Source organism: Zonotrichia leucophrys, chromosome 1 (assembly GCF_028769735.1).
Source record: "Zonotrichia leucophrys gambelii isolate GWCS_2022_RI chromosome 1, RI_Zleu_2.0, whole genome shotgun sequence".
In the NCBI taxonomy this organism is placed as follows: domain Eukaryota; kingdom Metazoa; phylum Chordata; class Aves; order Passeriformes; family Passerellidae; genus Zonotrichia; species Zonotrichia leucophrys.
In genome coordinates, this window is record NC_088169.1 from 84,049,969 (window position 1) to 84,076,503 (window position 26,535).

Here is a 26,535-nt window from a genome sequence, read left to right on the forward strand (position 1 = left end):
GAAGCCCGACTACCAGAGGGAGGAAACTGAAATTCCTGCAGAGTTGAACACAGATCACCTGAGGGAGACAGGTGAGATTGGAGCCTGGGGAAAGTGTTTAACTTCCTGCACTTACAGAACTGCTGGCATACATAGTATGAGCCAGTGTTTACTCAACAGCAGTGGTCCATGCTGTGGAAAGTATGAGGGGTTGGCAGAGTCTGAAATATTATGGGGCTGGGGTGTGGTTGGGAGAGCACTCCAGAAAGGCAGTGGGAGTGCTCAGGCTTCCTGCAGCCTCAAGGAAAGAGCTTGGATTGAATTAGCTGTACTAGGAACACTTGGGTTGTGCCTTTGCAAATGCTTTACAGTAGTGTGGTATTGGCCATCTTCTGTGTTTTCCCAGGGCAGGGGTTGAGAGTGAATTGGGATACAAAAGCAGTAAGGATTTCTCAGCCATGGGTGTTGTTTTGGGACATAAGTGGTACATTCTGACAAATGAGCTGCTCTATTGGAGAGGAAGGAAAGGAAGGGTGGTGCTTGACTGGAAAGAGGCCTAACAAAGTTAGGGTCAGCTTTAACTTCTGTTTTAACTTAGGAATGTACACAAGACTGTCCTCTTAAAATGCAGACGATTGTTCCAGGAGCTTTGCCCTGAGAAACCTGGATGGAGCTAAAATCAGATGAACAGTGTTATCGAAGGGAAGAACTTGTGTAAGTAAAGCTGTAACAAGCCAAGGGGAGAAAAAAATTCTTCTTTACAACAGTCAGCCCCATCTGCATGTAGAATTAATAATATTTTGAAAATACACAACAGGGGAGAAAGTCTCTGTCAACAAGCAGACTGATAAAGCTCAAATAGATATAAAACTTATGTGTTTATTTCATTAGAGTGTTTTCTTCCTACAGTTGCCTAGTTCTAGACTAAATAAAGGAGAAAGATTAAAATTATTGTGCTTCTGGAAGATACAGAGCTATTAGAGTTCTAATCATTGCAAAAGAATTTAAAGATTTTAATATTTTCCAAAACCTTTTAACCTTTTAATATATACTTTTGTGAAACATACCTTACGAGCTCCAGTGCCTAAATTTTTCAACAAAAGTGTGGTTTAACCCTAGTATTGGAGAGACTTACCAAAAATAGCCTGTGGTTTTCTCCAGTGTCTTCAGGCCATCTTTGGGTCCATTCTTTGGCAAATTCGGTAATTGACTCCTTCTGTTCCCCATCTCAAGACAAGTGAGGGACAGGTAAAGACAGGCTGATGAGTAACTACAGTAGTCAGAAAACTCTTTCAGAGGCTGCAAGTGTTGTTATAGAGGTCTTTTCTTCATGAACTCTGCATGAAGAGCATACTAAAATTTGAAGGATGCTGATTCCCTCAGTTATTGCACACTGAGTATCTCCCTGAAGAGATTAAAAAAAAGCTGAAGAGTAGAGGTACCTGGCAGCCTGTCTTATTCTACCAACTTTCAGAAACTTAAAATTTGCATAAATGGTAGGCTTGGACTACAGTTCTAACTTTAAGGCAGAGACTTTGCCCACAGACAGCAAGGTTTACACCTGGAAGTAGAAACAGAAAACAGGTTCCTGATTGTTAAATCAGTGGTTCACTTAAAAGGTCTCTCTTCTCAGAGTATGGTCCTGTTTCCTGGGGTCATGCTCCATCTGGTGGTGAATGAATAAAGAACGTTACCACAATGCAGTTTTAATTCAAGTTCTTCTTGAGGCTTAATGTTTAGCCAAAAAAAAATTTATGCAAATAATGGATCGAATTTGTCCTTCCTAGTGTAGGTAGGAGTGCTTGTTTTCTCTAGTGCATTTCATGCTTTTGTTTCACCACTGATTGTATTGGGGAGCTCTGGTTCCATGGCTAAATGCCAAGGAATTAACTTCCTCTGCAAGTGCTACAGACACAGTTAGGTTCACCTGAGAATGCTTTGCTGTCACCATGAGCTGTGTCAGAAAAATATTTACAATGAACAAATGAAGCAACTTCTAGAAAACAAATTAAAAAACCCTGTGCATAATTAGAATTTTGACTCCTTGCTATGAATTTTGCATCTGTTTCTGTATAAGCTGGCAGCAATATATGCTCTTTGTTGCTTCCTGTATTTTTAAATTTTTCTCTGGGCATGGTGGTGGTAGAAACAGGTAGGGCCCTTGTGACAAGAATCCCCACTCTAACAATCAATTCCTGTTGCCTTGAAAAGGAAAACAATTGGGAAAAAGTCCCAAAAATTGAGGGAAATAGATATACCCCTGTCATGCTTATGAGTTTGGCATAGGAAGAGTGTGTTTAGCCTCAAAGCCTAACAATCAGTTGACAGTATTTTTTTTTAAGTAGTTTGTTTTTACAGGTTTTCTTTAAAACCTGAACTCCCTAGTATCTAGAAACTGGGAATGGGAAAATTACTCTAAATGTAGGAGGATCATTACAAAATAATTTGTATTACATTGAGGTTGTTACTATTACAGGCATTTTACCTCTGGCTATACCTGGGCAAAGGAATTTTAGTGTTTTGTGTGTGGAGGAAAAAAAAAGTGTATATGTGTATATATACATATATATACATATATATATACATATATAAAATATGTTGGAGAAAAAATGTATATATATATATAAAATATGTTAAAGGCAAAATAGATGAATGTATGTATCTTTGTTTCTCCTCAGATCTTTTTCCTATAATCCTGTTCTCCCATGTGGTTTTAAAACCACAATATTGAGATGAGAAGTGTTGTTGGGAGACAGGTTAGAAGACCCTGGAGTTTCTTAAATTAAATTTTCTTAGACAAACTGAATGCCTGTTTCCTCAAGCATCCTAACTAGTGATCATATGATAGGATCTCACAGAGCTAGTGAAACTCACCCACCATAATCCTATGCTTCAAAGCTGAGAAAGAAAAAGCACTTATGCTTGAGAAGCACAGTCTGGCTATCCACATAACCTGTATGAATGAATCAGTTCTTACTTTGATAGCGGCTGTGAAAGGCAAAATTCTGATACTGAAGGGGGATAGACTGTTCCCTCAGTGAGCTTCTTTTCTGTAAGCTCAATCACAGCAGGAAAGAAAAGTAATTTACAATGATGCTCTCAAGCTTGTGCTACACTCAGTGAACTCAGACACCTGCTGAACCCACAGTGGCTGCAGCACTGGGAGAAGTCCTTAACCTATACTATTGAATTATTCAAACCCCATATAAATACATACTTTCATTTACTGCCCTAATGACTGGAGCAGGGGTAAGAGCAGCCACAGCACTCATGCTGGACTTAGTGACCTCACCCCCGTGGTCTAGTTTGGCCTGTCTGGCCTCCTGAAGCCCAAACAACAATCCCACCAGCATCTGGAATAACAGAATGCAGCTTTGGTCAGGACAGAAGTAGCTTGTTATAACTAGTAGAGAGAAGAGTGAGCAGCAGAGTCACAGCCTGTGCCCAAACAGGGCCCTTGGGTTTAAATACCATTCGTTCTATGACTTGCTCTTCACCAAACCATGACAGTGAGGGCCATAGAAAATTGCAACAAGGAGTAGTGACATGAGGATTATTTCACAGAGGGCAGCTCTGGCCAGTCAGATGAGGAAGTTGTAGCTAGTACCTCTTTTTCTTACAAATAAATCACTCCTTTGGTAATTAAATTGTGCTGATGGAATGAGTCTGCTACATCATGTAGACACATATTCCCTAACTCCTGATGCCTTGCAATGGCTTGTGAAGTGTTAATTACTTATTTCCACACCAGCCAGATCCTTCCTTAAAAGTGTGAGAAGCTGACCAGTGACCACTCTTAACTTCCATTTGGTCCCTCTTGTCTTGTCTGATCCACTTCTATCACCAGCTATGTGAGGCATCTGCCACCTGTGTGACAAAACTACCACATCCTGCAGCAGAATTTGAGAGGTCACACAGAATGATCCTAATGACCCATTCTGATGAGGGAGTTCAGCCTGGGCCTCTGCTAAGTTCCCTCATTGCTGCTTCTCCACAAACATTTGGCCTACAAATGTGTCCTTAAGAAAATTAAGGCTTTAGTCAAGCAGGCAACCCAAACTTTTCAGTCTTGCATCTGTGCCATGGCTTTTAGGAAATGAGCTTTGTTCCATAAATTAGCTGGGGGAGAATTAGTTCTACTTTTCAAAAGCTGTTCTTACAACAGCTTTCCTGGGTTTAATCAGTCTCTTTTCCTCCTCTTCTGGGTCCCAGGTTGAGCTCATTCCTTTTATTACTTGAGTCCCTCTGCTTTTATGCAAGGGAAGAGTCCATTTTAAGCTGAGGCAGAAATGACACAGGGTGGCACTGGGGACATCTGAAGGACTGAGTTTCTGTTCTCAGGACAAGTGTACCTAAGGCTGACTTGATAAAGGACTCCTTAAAGGCTTCATTCCTCAGTCAATGAAACCAGTAAAACTTTTATTTTCATGCCAGTGCTTTGGGAACAAGTCTTAGTCCTTGGTTACAGAAAGTAACTTACAAAACCAAGATCTATTGCTCAAAATAGTATTTCTGATCAAGCTAATCTAGTGAATAGAAGGGCCAGCTGGACCTTACCTATGAGATACCTGGGCACATGTGGCACCAGCAGAAACTGCACTGGTCATGAGAACCACTCAGCCCACCCCAAAATCCTACGGACTTATGAACAAATGTGACAGCCTTATCAGACACCCCACATCTGTTTCTAAGAGAAACAAGATTTTACTCTCTTATTACTGGGAATAATTCTTCTAGCACAGCCAAAGTTCCCAAAGATTCCTCTTCATTATATTTTCATACAGGAAAAGTTAAAGACAGGTACTCCAAGATTAAGCTCAATAGTTTCTTACTGCCAAAGAGGGAAATACTGCTGTACCATTTATATGAGCTGGGGACAAGAATATTGGTTGTCCACAAAATGGAAGAACTTACAGTGCAAGTACCAGCAGGAAAACCATCAGCATATTCACAGTTGCTTGATTACCCTTCAAATGAGGTAAAGAAGGAAAAATCTGCATTCAGTTTGTGTACAACACCCCAAAGCACCACACAAGTATGACACAGTGCTGCCATTTTTCAACTTGTAATTTTTTCCACTTTAAATGCAGTTTCAAAGAAGTATTTCTACATGGAACACTGGTTTCTTGATGCAGCCAAGCACTTCAATTAAATAAACCAACATGCAGACTAGTCATTTTCATTGATTTTAATTTTAAATACTGTTCAAGAGTAATATAAAAGTTACTAGTTTGTCTATTTAGACTAATCGTTGTTTGGGTTTTTGCCCTCCTTCCCCATGAAAATCTTCAGTAGTTACTTGATGCATCTTTCAGGCAACACTTTAGAAAGAACCCCAAATGACAGAATTTAAGCTTATGTTTTCCAGAAGAGAGGGTTCTGTGTCAGACGTCTCTGGAAGTTTTCATACCTAGAAAAATTAAAAAAACAACAAAAAATAACAGCTCCTGCATATAAAACTGTGGTTTTAAAAAAGGGTACAAATAATTTAGTCTATGCAGAGAACATGATAAATTACATCTACTTCACACCAGGAAATCACAAGTCCATTTGCATATCTAGAATATCTGCAGTTAGATTTGTGTATTTCACCAAGATGAATTTCATTAAAGCAGTATCCCAGAGGAGACTCACTCAAGCTTAGCAAAATGGTAAGTTAATTTAGATTGGACATGACGAAAATTTTCTCCACTGAAGGGGTTGTCAAGCACTGGAAGTGGTGGAGCCACCATCCTTGGTGGTGTTTAAAAGACACGTGGACATGTTTTATCAGCCCTGGGTTTCTGGTGCACTTGGCAGCAGGAGGTGAATGGCTGGACTCCATCTTAAAGGTCTGTTCCAACCTAAACAAGTCCATGAATTATAAGTGACTGTTTTATACACAGCATTTTTGGGCTAGGAAATAATGAATGAATGTATGAATCTGAGGCTGGTTGGTAAGGTTTTAGTAAAATCAAATAGGGAAATGTAATTCTCTAACATACAAGGCAAACATGTATGCACACCTGCTGTCCTAATTTCAATTTTCATACTCACAAAACCAAGCAAACCATAAACAAACAGCATCAGAATTCACTGTTGACACACAGTGAAGAAACAGAAAAATATACAATTTCTGTGCCTTTCTACAAAAAAAAAATAGAGAAGCCTATAGGCTTTGAGCCACAAAAGTTAAATCTCCCCTTTTAATCCTCACAAACCCAAAATGTAAGGAATCAAAAGATACTGCCAATGAAACAAAGGAAAGCACAAAATGTTCTCCTATACCTCATAGTTCATAGCCCAGCTTAAGTGAGAAAAGACTGAAGGGTTTAAAATCAATTCAGCCTCACCCAGGCACTCACCAGTCCCATCAGACCCTACCCACATACAGTTCATGGAGTTTGTAGTTACTTCTAAACACAAGGCATCTGCATCAAATTACACTCCTAAACAATACACAGGGCTCTCATCAACTGCTTGCATATTCATGAGATCTTAGTAATGATAAAACTGTATTCAGATAGTCTCAAACAGAGATTAAAGAAGGGCTTAGGTTAATACTGCAGAGGCTAAATAAATAAGGCCAAACTGATAGGAAAGACATTTTCAGATAACCTAAAGGATTGCCTGCAGTTCACAATTTATCTCCAGACTACACAGGCTATCCCCAGACAGTTATTAAACCAGTCCCTGGAAAACAACTCCCAGAGGGACTTGTGTATTTACACTCAAGGATCTTGGTGACACAACCAGGTCAACTAGTAACATGATTTCATCACCTCTCACATATTCTTAAGTAAGGCAACTATGCTGGAACGATGTCTAGGAAGAGAATAAAACAAATAAGCATAAATTGACGAGTATCAGTGTGCTCTGTCTTCCCACAACTCCAGAGCATTTGCATTATCAGCAACACAGTGCAAATGCACATATGTTAAAAGCAACCCTTGTAGAACCAAAAAAGTTTCATTGGTTGCACAGCACTTTTCTAACAAAAAAAGCTGACAAATAAATATAAAAACAGTGGGCAGGACCTCTCTATACTAGAAATAAACAACAATTTTAAACACTTCTGCATCATCTCACTGAATAGCATTACAATAGTTCAGTGCTTAGAAATGATGGTCTAATGTCTAGAAAAAAACCCCATTTGTTACTAGAGATCACTGCCATTACCATTTCAGAACTACGTTTGCAGGAATGAAAGCTTCAGAAGGATTCGGGGTCATCTGTGCCTGAGTGACAGCAAACGAGGAAGCAAAATTATAGAAGTTATCCAACATCTTCTGAGTGAACTGAAAAAAAAAAAAAAAAAAGATATTTTAAGGAAGTTCTTTCTTTAATTTGAACTTTTGTGCAAAAGTTTAAGGAAAGTGGATGTAGTAGGTCCAGAGACAATGATCAAAACATCCCAAGCTTCAGTCTTGCCCTCAGATCCATCTGGCATCCAGAAATCATTTTAAGAATCTTCATTTGCCCTCTCCCTGCTCAGTTTCATCCAACTGGACAAACAGCTTTGGGAAGAACATTTTCTGTTTGTGTGACAAAGAAGTGATGCAGTGACAAGAGCTGTCCCTCTCCTCCAAACTGAATAATCAGAAGAACTCCAGACTGGGCCAAAGCTGCCATTCCAGCTCCCAGAAAAACACTTGTTAAACGATTGGAAAAGGCTGCAATCTATTTACAGCACTTCAGACTCCAGTGACAGAGCAATTTTCTTTAGCATTCCCCAGAGAAGGGCTGCTGTCCTGGCATCTTTTACCACAAGATCTTGTGGGGAAAACACCTAAAGGATGCACAGGGCACTCCTAAACCGTAGGACTAGGAAAGAAAAGAGTGAAAGAGAGGCCAAGGAACAGTAAGCCCCGTGTGCAGAGGATAAGGCTGTAGGACATTCCCAGCCAGCCTACAAATATACAAGTATACAGTACCTCCTTATTTCCTCTGTTAAAAATAAAAAGATGCTTTGATGGGAGAACAAGGAATTTTCATATAGAAAATTTCCCAGACAGTGAAATGATACGGAAAACAAAACAGAGCCTGAGTTAATAAATGCAGTCTTGTGCTCCTCTCTGACAAAAGGAGCAGAAGAAATCATATCCCAGAACCCTACCCTTACTCACATGCAGAACTCAATGGTTTTGTCCTACTTCTTTTTATATATGTTTATACACATAAAAAAGACATATTCAATCATAAATCTTCATAAAACTTACTAAAAATGTAATAGGAGATCAACTCCATAACTTAGGGTAGCAACAGACGATTTTGCCATTAAAAAACACTTTTATTGCTATAATGTAGCAGTTCCAAAGAGCTGATGTCAAATCTTAAATGAAAGCTATTCATTATTCACAAATATGCTCCCAGTCATATATGCCCTTCCTCTGCAATCTACTCCTGCAAAGGTTTCCTTGCACTTTGACCTCACACGTTTTCTCTGTAGGAGTCAGTAGTACTTCTTCCTTTGGGTCAACTGCATTCCTTGAAGGCAATTACAATTTCAGTTAAGATGCTCAGAGTTAGATGCTGCTCTTTTTCAATGGAAAAATTCACTTAACTGAGAATAACATTTGTAAAAATGTTATGCAATCATGAGGTGGTTCTTTTTCTTTAAATACTACTGCCAGAAAAATCCATGAGCCACCTTGCAAATGACCTGATATGGCACATTATTCCTCCTAACTTAACTACTGCTATAATAAATATTTGTGGAATCAGAAATATTTTTTAGGTGTCATTAGCACCTAACAACTCCAGAAAAGCTCAATGAACTGTACTATACAAAGACAGCTGTTGGTCAACTCCTAGTCATGGTAACTTTCTGCAAGAAGCATTACCTATCTGGAGCAACAATGTGTATAAGCTGCCAAAGAATGTCAGCTACAGTTTCAGGATTACTGTACAATTACCAATCTCAGCAAGCACCTGGAAGGAAAGTAAGAAGGTAAAAAAGGCCTGAAGAAAAGCCTCAGCAACTGCTGAAACACTAAAAGAAAATGCCAGAGCCATCAGTGTTTGGGAAATCAAGACCCACTATGCAGGTCTAGTTTGCCTGGGACTGCTCTCAGACTGCCAGTGAACTCCCAGAGCTGGCTGAGAATTTCCAGAGGTTCAAACTAATGGATAGGCTGGGTTAAAAAATGGCACATTGTAGCCCAAGGCCTGATCCACAGAGAAGGCACTGGGGAAAAACAACAGAAAAAACCCCATTGTGTGGGAAAGGGCATACTTCTGTAGTTCTGCAGAGCAACATCAGAAGGATTTCTCCAGGGAAAGTGGTACACCTGAATATCTCTCTGCATCCATGGCCACATTTGCCTTAACTTGTGAGTAATTTCTGACCATCCCTGCAAGTCTACGTACTGAAGCTTCAGCACCTACAAATCACCAAAGATCCACTGTCTCTTACATGGATTTAGTCATAGCTGCTCCTATAAGAAGTATATAAATAATTTTAGAGTAGAGGGACATGGACACAAGTGAACCTCTTGGCCTCATGTCACTGAGGATGAAAATTCCAGTCTTTTACAGGAGACAGTTTTTCAGTGTAAGAAAAAGCAATTTCATAGTATCAAGGCACCCAATCAAATAATTTGACAATTATTAGGTTGCTTACAATCCTACTGCCACCCCCAGCAGCATCCCCTACCCACTCCCCAATTAATGCTTCAGAGGCTCAATTCTTGAGACTTCCACAGACAGAGAATTTCTGAAAACGGAAAGTCCAGGCTACCTCTGTGAATGAATCTACTGATGACACAGCAGCACTTGCAACAGGAGTCTGCTGGGCCAGGTTCTCCAGCAGTTCCACTGAGATTCCAATCTGAGCCACTGTTGGTGTCTGTGGGAGGTTCATGGCACCAAAGGGGTGTTGACTTCCCTTCCCTGAAAGCACCACGAACAGCACACATTAGGTCTGGCACACACGGAAAGGCTGCGCAACTTCAACCACCGTGTTCCTCCCGTAGAAGGCTTTCCCCAGCTCCCACCAGAGCGATCTCCCTGTCCCAGGAAATGCAGAAAAACCACAGTCCAAGCACAGGCAAAAGTACACACAAACACAACAGATGGAACAGTGTGACTGGTACATTTAAAAAGCACAACAGATCATTAGGAAATTTTTAAAAACCAGAAAAAACATGACTTTACAGCTCCCTCTGAAGTAAATGGAAAGAGGGAATATGATCAGTGAGTGAGATAGAACCTTTTTCTACAGGAACCAAGTTTTTAATTCACATTTGGGCAATTGCAGATAAACAAGAAATATGCAGATAAACAAGAAATATGCATCACAGTTGTTTGATTCACTGATTAAAGCTACCATCTACTGAACCTGCTCTGAAAAAGTAGAGAGCACTGGTTTATGACCCCTCTGACTCAGGGAAGGCTGGGCAGCCCCAGGTCTCATCTGAACTGCCAAAACCCACCAAAAGCAGCAAAGGTCAAAGAAATAGTCATGGAACAGAGAGGTCTCTGACTTGGCAAGTGCCACAAAGGAAACAAGGAACCATCCCCAAACTGCATGCCACAAACACAGGCACCATCCCAGCCCTCTGCCCTCACTTCTGACCTTTCTCAACCCATACTTTCAGTCCCAGCTTCTGCCAAGGTCTCTGCAAACAAGGACAGACACTCAGCATCACTTAAATCATGTACTCTTCTGCCAGCATCTCTAAAGGAAAATGCAGGAAAAGGCCAGGGGGACCAGAGTGCTATCAGTAAGCAAACACTAACACTGCACCTGTGTTTGTGGGAACACACTAGTCAAGTACACTCTTAACACAGAGGCAATGTTTCAGCAGCACTCTCTGGCCTCTTAGTAGCAGGAGAAAGCAAAACTAATCAAGAGCTGTCCTGCAGACCAGTCAGCACTATCTTGGGCTGCCAGAAAGGCTAATGGAGATCAAAAGCACCATCTCACTTTGTCAAAAACTCAGCCAGCAAAAACGGTCTGACAAGTTGAACTGAGATCAGGACTGAAGACCTCAGGAACTCGACCATTCCTCTGCAGAGACACAAGGCACAAAGAAGCTAACAGCCAACCCCTCCAGAAAGTGCACTCACAAACTCAGCACCCTTTTCAATTGAAGTGTTGTTCCTTAGTCCAGATCCTACAGCTGCAATATAGTGCTACCTTATGAGTAAAGCACTGCTATTAAAATGTTACTTTAACACAAGCTAAGTAAGAAGAGAGTTCATCTCCTGAAATGTTATTTAGAACCTCTTCTGAGAAACGCCATTTTATTGCTGCATCATCTCACATTTGCTGTTGTTGGATGTTTGCTTGATACAAGCTATCAGAAACCAAGTATCAAGTTCATTATTAAATGCCACCAGCAACAGAACTGGTACAAGTTTTGCATCTTGTAACATCTTCACCTGAGAAACTGCTAGTTCAATAAAAATGTAACATCTTCAAGCAACAGGCTCTGTTACAATGTATGATTACTTTAGACAGTCATGATAGAAACAATAAAACACATCCATTCCATTCACTTTCCATGAACTCCCACAGAACCACGGCCTTGGAAAGATGTCTGCTTAAAAGTGTGCAATAAAAGCATCCATTGCCATCCTTACACCAGGAGAAATACACTCCAAGTTTTCCATGCTTGGCTCTAGCAATTAGCATTCCAAACCTTACAAATGCAGAGAATGTTAATCAGTACTGAAATACAAGCTCAGTTTTTTGTACTCAGACCCTACACTCTCCAACACATTACATCACTGCAGAGAAACTGCTTTTAGAAAAGTATTTTTCCACCCATTTTTTTCCCTTCATTGAACCCTCATTTCAATGATTGAGCCCTTTACCTTTCAGCCTGGCCACAATAAAACCCTTACCCATGTGTAGCCTCAAATGCAGACATGACATTAGAGCTTAAACAGCATGGCAGCAGAAAAGTCTGTGTGGAAAAGGCTCTGCTGTAACTCTTACCCACTTGTGAACCTACTGCCAAGGGTGCAAAATAGAAGCCCAGAGTTTGTTTTCTATTTCTACCACACCTTCATAACATAAAAACCTTTCAATTCCAAGGCAAGGTGCATTTCTAAGTCCCTTCTTTACATGTAAACAAATGAAACTCTGCTACAACTACTGCTTCCCAGGGAGCTGACAGGGACACATCCTTGGTCCTCTCAACCTGGTATTAAACCCAAAATGCAGAGAACAAGCAGCAGCAATGTCTCTCCATGATTCCAGCTCTCTGTTATGTAGTCTTCTCCACCTTAAAATCGTTTATGACCATGGAAACTTAGATTGTGTAGCTTAGACTGAGTCCACAGTCAGAGCTAAGCTGCAGACAATGGGAATGGTAGAGCTCTCTGCTGCTCAAATCAAGCACAGCAGTGCCTCAAGGCGCTGCAAATGTGTTCAGCTATGTCACTGAGTTCTTCCTCGAGAGCAGCCCTTACCAGGAAATTACAGCTAATCATGCAAAAAGCATCTGAAAATGCATTTTCCTCCAAAGCTTCTGAGATCACACACCAGTGAGTCTTTCAAGCACAAGAAATACACACCAAAAGCACTGGTGATATGCTTTACTGTTGCACTGACCACACAGCTTTGGGATACACAAAACCACATCTCCCCAAACCCTTCTGAAGGTGCTCCTCTTCTGAAGCAAGCCCAAATTTCTGAGGAATGTGTATGATCAGAATTCATTTTGCTTTGCAGCTTGAAAGTCCTTATCTCAATCATACTGCCACATCCAGGACTGACCCAAAAGAAAGAATGCCATGTTATGAATGAATGAATGCATTTTAGCAGAGCAACCTCAACGCTTAATTCAACAGAAACTTGAGTTAAAGATGTAGACTACATCCAAACCTACAAAAGCTGTGTACTACTTTATCACTGTAACACTTTGAGCTGCTTGACTGATGTATCTGTCCCTTTCATCCAACAAAGGGGTGCCATTGGAATGTCTCATCATTTTTAGAATGCACACAGCACACCCCTCGTACTTAGGAAAGCACATGCACACACAGACACACACACACATTCTACTCAGTGTGCCTAAGGTACTAAAACATTTGGAAAGCTGCTTTCCAATGGGGACACCTTCTATTGGCCAGTTCTACAGTGCCACTGCCCCTGGCTGGGTAGTGCCAGCTGTCAGAAATCACTGCCAGGCTCCACTCCCAGCAAAATCTGTCTGTGCTACAAAGAATACAACCACTTAGCAGAGGAAGCTGAAAGAAGATGCTGCTGGCATGTCTAGACAAACACCTAAAAACATGGCAGGGAAGTTATAAGGTCATTTTTCCTCTATGCAGAGGACAAAAACACATCAAGTCTGCTTAGAAGAATTTCCAGATCAACACCACACACAAGAGAAGATGAGACAGCAACTTCACAAGGAACAGTAACACACAGACAGACTTCCATGAAGATGACAGGCTGCTTTTAGTACATCTGCTCAACACTATCTGAAAACACAGAGTGTGCTGCCTTTTTAAGGAGCTTTTTATTCAAAGCAACCTTCACATGCTTATCCCTTATGCATTCAGGAACGCAGCTGTTGCACTGACTGCTATGTTCTACCAGTCTTACCGGATTTGAGACCAGAAATTTTGAAGATGGCACTTGGCTTCTCATTAGTGACAAACCCCAGCAGCTGCCACACTGCCATCCCACTCTGGTCTGGGTAACAAAAATAGACAGATCCTCCCATTCCATCTGGAAAAGGTATAGTTCCCAGCATGAAGACCACTACATGGTTGATGTTTTCATAGTCTGGTAAATCAAATACAAATTTGTCTTCAGCCACTTGTTGGGGCGCAGCTTGCACCTAAAGAGAACAAAACCTTTATTAGTATTAACATGTTTCTCATCTTCATCTGTCTGCGAATTTCCTTTTACAGAAATACACCTAAAGTGGTACATAACAAAAAGTGAGGAACGTACTAGCCTAAAGAGCAAATAGCCAGATAAAAGTCAAACACAGCAGAAGAACAACTGCAAAAAATATTACCAGAAAGACACAACAGTCTTGTTCTACCTGCACTGAACACATATCCCACCCGGGACTACAGGATCAGAATACCTTCGCTCCCCATGTGCGTAGGAGGAAAGTAGGGTGCAGAAGAGGTTGCCAAGTCACTAAGAAGTGGCTGTTGACCACCTGGCTGGCACAACCCCAGGATCATGGAAACCTGTTCACATAGGAAATACAATAGACCTTGAGAAAGGCAGCAGAAGGATGGCTGAATGAATGCCAGAGCAAAAGATACCCTCCTCTTTACCCGAGATGCCACATCCTTGCAGCCAAGGCACAATCTAGCCTTAAAAAGCTTCTTTTAAGCTCCCAGCTTGTCTCTGAGGAGACAACACTGCCAGGGGGATGGCAAGCGCCTCCCGGCACGGACGCTCGACAAGGCAGCAGCCTGTGGGGACGCGGGGCAGCAGCCAGCCGAGCGCCGGGCAGGCGGGGCCCCTGCCTGGGGCCGGGGGCCCAGGGCCCTGCGGCAGCTCCACCCCGCCCCCGAGCGGGTTGAGGGCCCCGCCCGGGCCCGGGCAGCGCTCACCAGCCTGCCCGCCACCAGGCAGCCGAACATGGCGGCGGCCGGCGAACCCCCTCAGACGCCTCGCTACTCCCGAGCCTCCATGAGCGCCGTCCCCGGAAAGTCAACACGCCTCGCTCACCCCGGCACCGCCGAGTCACTTCCGCGGCGCCGCCAGCACGGACTACAACTCCCGCGGTGCAACGCGCGGCCGCGCACAGGCGGTGTGGGTGAGTCGGGGTGAAGCATGCCGGGAGATGTAGTTCTTCGCGTCACGGCGCTGATGCGCGTGATGGGTGGCGCTGCCCCGGGCCAGCCGTGCACCTGCCTCAGGGGCTGAGGGCAGGAGTGCTCTCAGCAAAAGTACCGCAGAGTCTTTTGGCCTTGTGTTTTAGCTAGGCTGAGCTGTCATAGATCCATGATAATGGCGTCTAGGCATGGCATGAAATTAGGCAACAGAGAAAGAAAATGAACAGGGGAATGAGGAGAAGCAGTTCATCTGGTAAATCTCCATAAATTATAACAAAAGTTCCCCTCAGCTCAAGACACAAAGATTGGTTTTCAATCTCTGTTCTCAGGGCGGTTCCCTTGCAAGTTAGTGCAGTGTAAGCGGCACCCGTGTTCTTTGGGCTGAGGGGAGCTCCTGGGCTTCATTGCTTGTGGTCTCCTGGGTGTCAGAGCACAGGAAACAAATGGAAACAAATCGTTCCTTGCTTTGAGTACTGAGAACAGTGTTCTGCACTTTCTGTAGAAGCCATTCCTTTAAATCTTGTTCTCATGTGTCATTTGTTGTTTACACGGGTACTTGGATTCAAGCTTCAATCTTAATCATACTCGTGTTTATATTTCTGTCACAAATCTTTATGAACCCTGTCCCGTTTTACCATGCCCCTGTGCTGCTATGGACTGTGAGACCTGAGATCCACCCATCCCTCTAGGCAATGTCAGGATCTTTCCTGCAGCCAGGATCACGTTGGGTGGACAGCTTCTCCTGTCCTCTGCCCTCCCAGACCCTGGCACTGCAGCTGTGGCTTATGGCAGAGGTCTGTCACTGGAGAAGCTCCCAGGCTGTTGCTTTTGTTGCCCACTTTGTGGTAGTAAAGTTTTAGCAAAGGATTCTGCTGCCTTTCCAAATGCTAAAAACTTAAACAAAATGAAGACCCCAGTGCCTGCTACCAGATGGAGTAACCAACATGTCCCTTGCAGTGTGAAAATGTGAGGGAATTATGGGAGCAAGACCTATCAAAAATGCTGATGCTAGCCCACGGTTATTTGTACAGGCATGGTGCAATATGTGTTTCTGCCTGTTTCACCTCTTGCATGCAGTAAGAAGCCCTGGTGTAAGAAGTACTGAGGCAATAGAGCAGAACTGCTTAGTCCCAGGCCTCATTTTGGATTTGAACCTTTGCAAGTGAGTTCTCTGCTTGCCAGGTGCTTTTCCAGCTGGCCCCAATGAACTGGAAAGAAAGAAAGTGTTTTAAAGCTTGAGATATTGCAAATTAGTGGAGGGTGGCCAAGCTCTGCAGTGCAGCCACTGAGACACAACAAGAAATTTGCTAATTAGGCAAGAGCTCATCTCTGATTGCCAGCTTGCTGCAAACCTCTGAGATTACACCGTGTCGAAAGGCCCGGGGCAGCCTGATCTCAGCAGGGCTCTCATGCACTCTTGCTTAGGCATGATTTTTTTTTCCCCAGTTTAAACCTAATTATTTACTATTTATCTAAACTTGTGGAGCTTTCTATGCAATGACAGCAGCAGAGCCGCTGCTGCTCCCCCTGCCAAAAGCTAATCTCAGCCTGTTTATGAAATTGCTCTAGAACTTACTTGTGACACAGATGTTCACTTGCACCCCTACTAAGATCCATGCCTTAACGCCATTTAGGTAAAAGAAGGTCATACAGAGTAGGCATGTTCCCTCTGTGCAGGAAGGGAAGGTATTTCCTATTCAGTAGTGACAGATAGTGGCACTAGACATAGAAAACTGTTATTTATAGAGAACTTCTTAGAAGAAGTTTCTGATCCTGGGTGAGGCAAAGACAGGAGAAAGAGGAAGAAACCTCAGGCAAGTTGAGTCCAGATTGACACAAAATTTCACCAATATAGTGGTGGGTGGTGTGCTAGAATATGTGCTGGGACCCCAGCTGAACACACAGACCAGAAGCATCTACACATGTGTGAACATGAGGGCAGCAAGGTGTGGATGCAGGATCAGCAAGAACTGTGGAAAGTAATTTTTTTTCCTGAATAAAGGGTAATTTTCTTGTACTTCTTTTTGTGGAGGGAAAGAAAAGAATGTAAGAAAATAAAGATAGTGCAGAAGGCAATCTCACACCTGAGGAGTTGCAGCTGTACTAATCACCAAAGATTAGGAACAGGACTGCCCTTAATAGGCCACAGCGGTGTCCAATAAGAAGAAGAGTGCTACAAAAGAGTGGGGTAGCTGGGTGAGGAGAGAGTTAGAGCTTGTTGGCTGTGCTGCAAGGAGTTGCCCATGAGAAATCACTGAGAAGGTATGAAACTTTGCAATAAGGTGACCACATCTTTTCACATTAGTCACAGTTGCAAAAGCAGCAGTAGCTTGTAAAATATTCCTGTGGTAGGTTGTGGGGGGGTTTGTTTTTCTTCTTTCTCTGCACACCTTCTCTTTGTTTGCCAGTGTATTTTTCTGTTGTTTGTCTAGTGTCCAGGTCATTAAGGATTTAATGAATTTTTGTCATTTGCATGTTTTCCAGCCTGAGGAGTTGTAGCTTATGTAGTCATTTATTGTTCAGAAGTTATGTGTTTTTTGATTGTCCTTGTCACTTCTTGGTCTATTTCTCCCAGATGAAATCCTTAATGGGCTTGAGAGCACAGCTGAGGCTGCTGTTGGGTACCAGGAGTAGGGCTGAGGGTGTTTGGGATAGTGGGGATGTGTGATAAGAAGCACAGGGTTATGCAATGGGGAAGAAGGAGCTGCCTCATGGGACAGAGGAGGAACAAGGCTAAATGGAGCATGCAGGAATGGCATGTCAAGGGTCAGTGACTCTAAGGTCCCTTCAGAAAGAGATTTTAATTGTGTCTGTGCTGGGCAGTGGCCTGTATTTGTTGTGTATGTGCTTTCCTTAGTGCTGTTGACCCATAAGTGTTAATCTTCTCCCTTTTGAAGTCCGTGAGCATTTTGTTTACAGAAATAGTGATTGGGGAAAAGTTACCAGATAAATCTACAGAGGCTGAATATTTACTTGGAGACTGGAAAAAAGAGCCAAAGTGCACAACATAACTGCAGCCTAGTTATGCTTTTGAGTGTGTCCAAATAACTACATAAAGCAATCAAAATCTAGAGATGGTGAACACAGGTGCAATTGGTGGCACTGTTTCATATTAAAAGATTTTAATTTGCATTATAACTTTCCACTTTTATGACCTTTGCTTACCTTCTTCTCAACTTTTCCAAACTTTAACCATTAAGACTAAGGTTTTTTTCAGTAAGTGCTTCCATTAATTAATATTTTTATACGTGTAGGAGTTTCAGCCAGAATGTTGTTTCTAAGACATGGGTCAAAAATGCCTTGTTTTACTCAAAGTAAAAAATTGAAATTTGGATGACATGTTCTTTCAGATGCCCTAATTCCCTTATGTTGTAAGAGGAGAGACTTGCAATTTGCTGGCAGGTGGTCTTGAGTCAGAAAAGGTGTAGGGGGATAGAATATAAGAAAATAAAGATAGTGTAGAAAGTAATCTCACCCCTAAGGATTTGCAGCTGGGCCAATTATCAAAGATTAGGAACAGGCCTGACTTTAACAGGCCACAGCTGTAAGCAATGAGAAGAAGAGTGCTGTAAAAGAGTGGGGGGACTGCTTGAGAGGGGAGCTGGAGTCAGTGGCTGCTTTGTGAAGAAGAAAGAGTCAGTGCCCTGAGGAGCTGCCCACGAGAAACACCAAGAAGGTAGGAAACTTTTGTGATAAGGAGATAACAGTATGGAACCCCTGCAGTAAAATGACAGCAATAAGGTGCTGTGAAAATAAGCTCATCTGTATCTAGATATGAACTATTTGGAGAATTCCAGTTTGTACATGCTCAGGAGAAACTTATGTAGCACCACAGGTTCCATCCCTGCTGAATAAGTCTTGCTGAGGCTACAGAATTTTGTCTGTAGCTGCCTCTAGGTTGAGAATCAAGGCAAGAAGAGAGTATTGAGCACTTCTTACCCAACCTAACAACTTGAGGGAAGTAACTAAATTAAAATCAGTTTCATTCTGTTGTTTCTAGACAGTGGCTCCTCTAAGGTAGAAACTGCCCTCCGGAAGAGCATCTTAGTTGCCAGTAATTAGAGAAGACAACTTGGCAGTTCAGCCTCAGTTACATGGGAATTTAAGTGGGAGGAATCCAGTCTCTTCTCCAGCTCACAGTTTAGGTACGGTAGGAGGTACAGGGGAGCAAAGGAGGAACAGAGAAGATGGGGGAAGGCATAAGGGCAATGGGTTGCAGCAGAGGTCAAGAAGAAGGAAGAATGTAGTTTACTCTTCAGTAATGCTGATTTTTTGAGATTTGAGACATAGTTTTAAACCCCCCGGGCAACTGAAAGAGGTCATGACTGGTTTGGTCACAAAAAAGTGCCTGACATGTTGGCCTTGCATGACCTATTCTTTGCCAGTGGTGGAGAGGAAATTTGTGTCTCTACTGTGAATTTTATGTCACTTACCAATGACCTTGAGGCCTCTGTTAGTGTTACCTGACAGCAGCTGGCTATGGTTCTGTGAGAGCTTTAGCTATGATAAAATATTTGTAGAGTATGGAAGATCATGTAATCTGTTCCTCAGATGACCTTCTGGGTCTTGAGTTCCGTGGGTGTCTTACTAGTCTTTGCTGCATTTAAGGTATCTGAATCTTCATGGAGAGAATTATTTTGTACATGCTGAGACTGAATTTACATTTTTAAGTGAATGACACTTTGTCACCAGCAGATGGTGATAAAATACCAGGGTTTGGCATTTTAAAAAAAACATTCTTCATGTCAGAAGTTGAGATTAGCTCTGGCTGTATCTCTGCTGAAAAACTGCTCTGTTCAGTTTAAACCCTAATGAGGATGAAACAGTTCATAAATATATTAATGCTATGTCATTAACTGGCAGGCAGTGAACTATACTTTCAGGATCAGAACTAGTAATGGAACAGGTAAACCAAATAATCCCAAGGACCATCAGTCTCCCACATGCCACACACACAGGGAGTCCCCAAGGCTTGGGGTATGAGCAAGCCAACTTTTTTTTTTAATGCCATCTACATTTGGAATTTAATATCCACTTCACAGTACAATAATTTTTTATAGATCACGACGTAAGGATTTTTTTGAAGGCATTTCTATTTGGTTATGTAACACATCATTAGAGACCTACCCTGTTTGAGTATTTCTCCAAGCACGTTTTAACCACTTCAAACAGACAAGTCTGACTTCCCTAAAGTTATCAGTTTAATTCTGATAAAGTATAAAGTACTTTATTTTGTAAAAAGTTCACATACCTCCTTCTTGTGTGCATGAATAAAAAGAATCAAGCGTACAGCTACTTAAGGAAAAAGTTTAAATTGATTTATAATGTAAGTAAGACACTTATTCTCTTGGCTTTATTGATGAATGTTAACAAAAGGTTTTGTACAAGCTTAGTTTTCTAGGTCCAGCTGTGCTATCTCCATGGATTTGTGTCTTCTGCTTAACTGTACATGTTCATCACTCCTGTTCAAGTACTTTCCTTCTTCAGGTTACTTGCTAAGTGTTCTCCAAACTGTTGTTGGTGTAATAATCTGGATTAGTTTAAACAGATTTGGTATTAGATCTGTGAACTGGGGATGTTGTGAATGAAACAGTGGGTAAAAGAAATACAGGACGAAGTGACAGTCCAGCTTCAGGTGATGGTGTTGATCTACAGCATATATGGAGGCTCCTCACCCTTAGTTCTTGCTTGCACTGTCCTGTCATCTACAGCTCATTAAATTCTGTTTCTCAGCTTTTGATGATGGCCAATCCATGATGTTCCCATTATAAGAGTGTTCACAAGAGCCAGAATATCTTAGGTGCCTGAGATCTTCTGATGCATCAAGAATGGGCAAGGCATGGCTCACTCCCAGTGAAGAAAACTGTTTCTCTAGGTAGAAGGGGCTTTCTACCTTGTGTGCTGTTGATGTTGCTATTCTGAGGGCAAAATTGCATTGTTTTTCTTAAAGTCTGAAAGAAGTAGAAATTCTACACCATGATGACTAAGTTCACTGCTAGTGTTGGGAGAAGGGTACTTGAAGGTGAGGTGTGAACTAATCTTGGGGGATATTCACAGGACTGCAGGTGGTTGACTTTGCTTGTCTTGGTCTGTTCCAATTGAGACATCATAGCTGAACATTTCTGAACTCATTCTGTCCCAGGTGAAGGTAACCTCCTTGTGTTTCACTTGGCAGCATGTAGTCAGGCAGACCATGACAGCTACATGTCTCAAGTAACACATATTAACCTTCTTTAACACATACTAACCTTCTGGCTTGCTGTGTGTGGAATGGACTGAGCTTTGGCAGTAGTTAATTGCGTGGGTTGTTGACTCCTGCTCTCAGAAAGTGTGCTAACTCTGCATCATAGCTGACTGTTTGCTTTCCTGTTCAGAATGGAGAACCTCTCTGCATGGCCATTTGGCTGAGCTTTGAGTCCTCAGCTTTGCTGGCATGCCTCCCACTACTGTTTTTCTGGTTCTCACTCATGACTGCAGACAGCTGCTGTCTTGGTGGGGCTAACCTGCATGTCCAGAAATGTCCCATTGCATTTCAGAGCCGTCCAAGTGCTTTTTGTTCAGTCACATCTCATAGATACAATAGGGGTGAGATTAGTGCCAGTTTAAGCTGAAGTGCACTTGGATTCAGGATCTGTGTTTGCTGTTTGTGTGGGCTGGAATACTACCATGAAGGACAGATGTGACTAAAAGCACTACCTACTCTCATTATCATGCTAATAAATCAGCTTTATACAATACATGTACTCCAGTCTTTGTAGGCAGAAATGCAGCACGAGTGGTGTGTTTTATTCAACCCCAAATAACTTTTTTTAAGAGAGCTTGCTTTTTTTAATTACATAGAACTTACCAGTGAAAATACAGAATATAACCCTGTAGCCCTTCTTTGTGAAAGCAGTCTAATGAAGTTCTGTCAGGGTTACTGGATTTCCGTGTTTAAAGACTTGATCCATAGTAACTAATCTCTGCCTATCTGCTAATTAAAAATATGCATTAGAGATGTGGTTTGCCTTGGCTTCTAGAATTTGGAAAAATATACTGAGATACATGATCAATACTGAGACACCCTGAAACTACTTCAATTCCTAGTAAGTTCAAAGACTATTATGGTACCCAGCAGCCCTTGGATGGGAGTCTGGAAAAACACCAAGGAAAAAAAGAAATGGTTTAAATGGTTTTCCCTTTGTGAAACCTTATCTACATTTCAGACAAGCCAAGCAGGACAGACTAATGCTTCCTACACAGTGATGGACAAAGGTCATAGTGCTGAAGGATGGGTAGGAAGTATTACACATTTGTAGGCATTGGCTTCAATGAAATGTAGTGGTTTCCATCAGGGGAGGTTATTATCCATGTTTTCCCAAGTTTCCTTCCAAAAACTGGTGATTGTGCTTCTGGGGAGCTTTGTAAATTAAAAATCTGCACTACCACAGATATCATTAAGCAGTTTGGTTGGTATTTGTGTACGGGACACAGAAAGCATCAGCCTGAGTTAAGAATTGCTTTCAGTTTTGCAGCCAAATTGTGCATATCTCCCATGAAGACACTTTGATTACTTTCTAGTTCTTTTTTTCTGGTATTCCAGCCAATTATGTTGAACAGTCCCTCAGAGCTCACTATAACTTAGCTCTGTTTTAAGCTGTGGTCTTATTTCAAATACAACCAATGTTATTTAAGAGTTTGTATGCATCAATCCACTGGAGGAGATGGGCAGTGTCACCCAGCCAGCATTTATAAGCTCCTTTGGGAAGAAGTGATGCTTTTTCACCCTCATCTGACAAATCCCTGTCCTGTCAAAGATGCTGTAATTGATCTTTGTCATTAAATTCAATGATGTCCAAATTTACAGATCCACCTTGTTTCAGGCTAATGCAGATAAATGAGGTTCATGGTAAAATATTGACTTTTACTTGGCACCTATGCACCTCAGCACTTTATGCATTTGATTAACATACAAGCAAGGCTGTAAAATCAAATAAATGAATGCAAGGAGTAATGTTTTATTCTCTTTAAATGATATATGAGACATAGCTATTTATAGCAAGGGGTTGGGAGAGAAATGTAAAGCTAAGCCAATTCTAGGAATGCTGATACAGGGGATTCAGTGAAAAATTGATATTCATATGAGGAAGCTTCTGTAGGGAAAATCAGAGCACCATGTAGTGGTGTACAGGCTCATTTATTTGTGCCTTGATCATGGTCTGTACCCAGTGCAGCCAAACATTACATAAGAAGCATTTTTTAAAAGTAAGGCTCATGTTTTTAATGTGCAGTTACTGGAGTTCCTTGCTAGAGACTGTGATAGATCATTTGTATGGAAGTCTTTAAAGCAAGATTTTATACTTCTCTGCAGGCAATGCTGCAGCTGAGCTGTGAATGCTGGACTTGCTAGAGAAACTTCTCCAGCAGATGATCATTATGCAGGAGTCCAGGCTGGATGGTCATGCTGAGCCCTGTATGGATGTGACACTCTCAAGTTAGAGAATGCTTATTATGCAAAAGCTGTGATGAATTCAAGCTACAAGAACCACCAGATATTTTAATAATTTAAGAGAGAATGTCCTCAGAGAGATGATGCCTTGAAAAAGTGTTTATCCACTGCAAGGGAAACTGCTCAGATCTCACTGAACCCACAGCCAGGGGAATTTTCAAAGTATCTCACTTGAGCACAGCAAAAATCCTGATCCATTTCAGACTTATTCCCTCACTATGCAAAATACATATGCATAGTGGTCCATGCAAAATACAAATAGGCAGATCCTTAAAGGATGGGAATCACAAAAGCTTTATCAAAGAAAAATCTTTAACAGATGAGAAGGTTGGTGCATCTCTGAGAAAGATGTTTCCTTTGCAGCATTCTCCACAAGTAATGAGGACAATACAGTAGTGTGAAAAGTGTGACCAATGCAAACACAGACCACTTGTCTGCTTTCCTTGCTCTCAGAATCATTGTGGGTTTAGACAGGAACCACAGAACCTTGTTCAGCTTTCTTTGAAGAGGGGAGGGTTTTTAGCACATATGCATTGGGAAATGGCTGAATGGGGAGCATGAGCAGAGCAGTTTTCCTGCTAAAGCAATCAAGAACTAGATCACTATGGTGATGTCTTTGATTTCAGACTGAATGTTGTTTCATTGCAGATACTTAGCTTGCTTCCAGGACAGAACTATTTTTCAGGAATAGGAACTTTTAGTTTGGAATAAGGAGTCCTCAAGGGAATATACTGGAGAAGTGCAGTCATCCACCTGTGTATTTTGGCTGGCTTGTATGGACAGAGTATCAGAAAACTCTGAAACAAAATGCTGGAGTGGCACTGCTTCTTTCCACCTCCTTACTTATGTGGCTGCCCTGTCCACAAAAGCATTCCCGGACCATTTTCTCATACTGCCAGTCTCTGAAATAAGGAGTAGCTAGTTAAAATTCCTCTTTGATATCAGACTATAGGAAAAATAGAGGAAGCTTTCAGAAGGACTAGGTCTACTCCAGAACCCATTTTTCAGATAAGTATCTCTGTAATATCTTACCATAAGGTTTCTCTTTGTTATAGTGCTGCTTCTGGGGATTTTGCTGCCTGTTGGATTTCCCAGCTCTTACAACAGGGAAGTGACTTTGCTTCAGAAGGGAAGTTACGATATCTTGAAGTGTCACAGGAGTCAGCATAATTTTCTCTTCTGAAGTTAGGAACGAGATAGCATTACCCAAATGCATCCTGGAAGGTGTGAGTGCATTATCAGGTCTGACAGACATCTGTGAATCCCTGAGCAAATTTATGGGCTCCATCCTGCCTACCGAATGTAGACAGCTGCTGAGTCACTGGATTCAGTGCTCTGGGCTGCCTTTCCAGCTAATGGAAGGAAATGTGTGCTTTCATCGGAGCTATTCCAGATACTTGCTACAGGATGCAATACCCTACAAAGATAAAGTGCCTGTTTGTTTCCACCTGTTACAAAGCTAGCTGAGGATGACTACCCCAGGTATAGAGATGTGCAGTTAAGTGAATTAGGCTGAAGTTCTCTTGTCTTTAAATAAATTTTATATAAATATGTGCCTTTAATTGTGATCCTCAAAGAGGGATAAAAGGGTGTGATCATGGACCATATGCCCTCTTAAGGAAATATGCTTTAGATCAGGACGTTGAGAGGCTCGAAGAAGGATTGTCCTCTTCTATCACAAAAAATGTTTAACAAAACCTGGGAAGTTTTGTGGATTTATGGGGGGGGGGGGAAGAAAGAGAGCCTGAAAGTCCTTCACACAATTTCTTTGTTTCAAGGTCATAATGAATTAATTTTGGAGAGCCATGGAATCAGTTGTGTATGTCCAATAAATTATGGAGAGTAATTAAGCTATTCATTTTAACTTCAGTGCTTCACTTTAGTGTCCTTGTGGATCTGCAACACTGGGTGCTTTTTTGCAATAAAAAGACTTGCAAAGACCCATTGGTTAAATAAAGGCATTGGTAGAATGCTGTCATGTGATTCTCTTTTGTGAAGAATTACTATAATTAGTTCTGTGAGCAAATAAATCCAAGTTATTACCTTTATTTTACAAATGACAAAGCAAGACACAAAATTGACGGCAGTGAGCTTTGTATCAGGCTGCAAATGTTCCACTCAAGATGTCATAAACTCTTGGGCACATTTGGGAAAATAATCAGGAACTCTAAATCTCACTGAATGCATACAAAAGGTAACACAGATCATGAGGGTGAATTAAGATGGCAGATTGCACTCAGACTTCTGTAGGCCTTGCCTTCTGGTTTAGATCACCAGTGTTCTCTACACAGGTGTACTACAGGCTAAAATATTGAGACATGCATTCATTTCAGCTGGTGCACTTTTGCTTGTGTCTCTGGCTGTAGTAACATCCCAAATACAATTGCAATCCAGTTTCATAGAGCACAGGGACATGAACCAGGCAGTGTTCTCACCCTCTGGGTTCCCAATGTCTGCCTGTTGCCCAGCCAGTGGTTTTCTGAATGCCTTTGGTGCCAACCTACTGCAACTGCAAAAGGATTTGACATGTAGGGACTGTTCTGCAGGGCATTTGTGGTAGTGTGAGCAGAAGGAGAAGCTAATATAGAAATGATGCTGGCAGAGATCATCTGGATGTTGGGATTCACAGGAGTTGCCTTCCTGGTCTGTTAGAGACAGGCTGTGTCCTGAAATCCAGTGGCAGTGAGTGCCTGGTTAGTGACAACACACTGAGTACAGGCATTCCATCTGCCTGGTAGCTGTCCCTTTGAGCATGACCTCTTCCAGTTGCTGGCATCCAGACTTAAGAGACTCTTGTGGCTTCTAGACATCAGCTAGGGCCAGTAAAATTGAAGTTCACTGTGGATTGTGTACACAGGGAACAGGGATCATGCTTATGCAGGTTACTAAGGAGAAAGTTTAGTGTGATATTGTGGTGGAGGCTGGATGAAAATACTGACCAGCGACATGCAGGTGCCTTTTTCTGTCCCCCTTTGCCTCTGTACACAATTGCTCCTCCCAGATCCAACTTGTTCTCTCCCTTTTCCCACCTTTGATCTTTCCTCTAAACATCCCACAGTATGTTTTATGTCTTTCCACAGTTCATTTAAAATGTCCTATAATAAATTCTATACAGTCTTCAAGCAGTTTCTGCTCTATCCCCATGTCTCCCATAATAAGCTGTACACAGCTTAAGGCAACAACCCCTTTCAGTTTGTTCAGTTTTCCAGGCAGAGAGTTTTCTTTGGCTGACACATCTTGAAGGGTTTTACGTTCAGGTACAGCCAAATTTGCCCAAATGCAGGTGCAGTCTTTCTGGAAATCTTTTTCTTCAGTCATTTCAGCTCCTT

The 26,535-nt window shown here is 41.9% G+C and overlaps 1 protein-coding gene and 1 long non-coding RNA gene across 10 annotated transcripts in view; one reads left to right on the plus strand and one right to left on the minus strand.

Moving 5' to 3' along the window:
- Positions 1-5,152: 5,152 nt before the first annotated feature.
- HIKESHI (heat shock protein nuclear import factor hikeshi) lies at positions 5,153-14,713 on the minus strand. 5 transcript variants are annotated; one of them, XM_064720045.1, is made up of 6 exons: positions 14,612-14,630; positions 14,013-14,121; positions 13,520-13,757; positions 9,698-9,849; positions 7,138-7,256; positions 5,153-5,389 (listed from the first exon to the last, which is right to left on the minus strand). In XM_064720045.1, the coding sequence occupies exons 3-6, from the start codon at positions 13,668-13,670 to the stop codon at positions 5,335-5,337; spliced, it is 477 nt and encodes a 158-aa protein (XP_064576115.1). In that variant the 5' UTR covers positions 13,671-13,757; positions 14,013-14,121; positions 14,612-14,630; the 3' UTR covers positions 5,153-5,334. The 5 variants fall into 5 exon arrangements, with proteins under 5 accessions (XP_064576115.1, XP_064576133.1, XP_064576109.1 ...); XM_064720063.1 differs by lacking the exon at positions 14,612-14,630 and adding an exon at positions 14,494-14,609; XM_064720039.1 differs by lacking the exon at positions 14,612-14,630 and adding an exon at positions 14,212-14,333.
- Positions 14,714-16,914: 2,201 nt separating this feature from the next.
- The window catches only part of LOC135442288 (uncharacterized), a 62,207-nt gene continuing 52,586 nt past the window's right edge, over positions 16,915-26,535 (plus strand). For all 5 annotated transcript variants that reach the window (XR_010438650.1, XR_010438652.1, XR_010438651.1 and 2 more), the window contains exon 1: positions 16,915-16,980. This is a non-coding gene — a long non-coding RNA (uncharacterized LOC135442288). The remainder of the gene's footprint in view (positions 16,981-26,535) is intronic.

Bases quoted from the DNA above. Each gene is read 5' to 3' on its own strand.
- HIKESHI (XM_064720030.1), bottom strand. From the start codon at position 14,523: ATGTTCGGCTGCCTGGTGGCGGGCAGGCTG. The intron at 7,257-9,697 runs GTAGCCTGGACT...TTTTTTTTTCAG, and splicing joins CAGTAGATTCATTCACAGAG to TTCACTCAGAAGATGTTGGA. The intron at 5,390-7,137 runs GTAATGGCAGTG...TAATTTTTCTAG, and splicing joins GCAAACGTAGTTCTGAAATG to GTATGAAAACTTCCAGAGAC.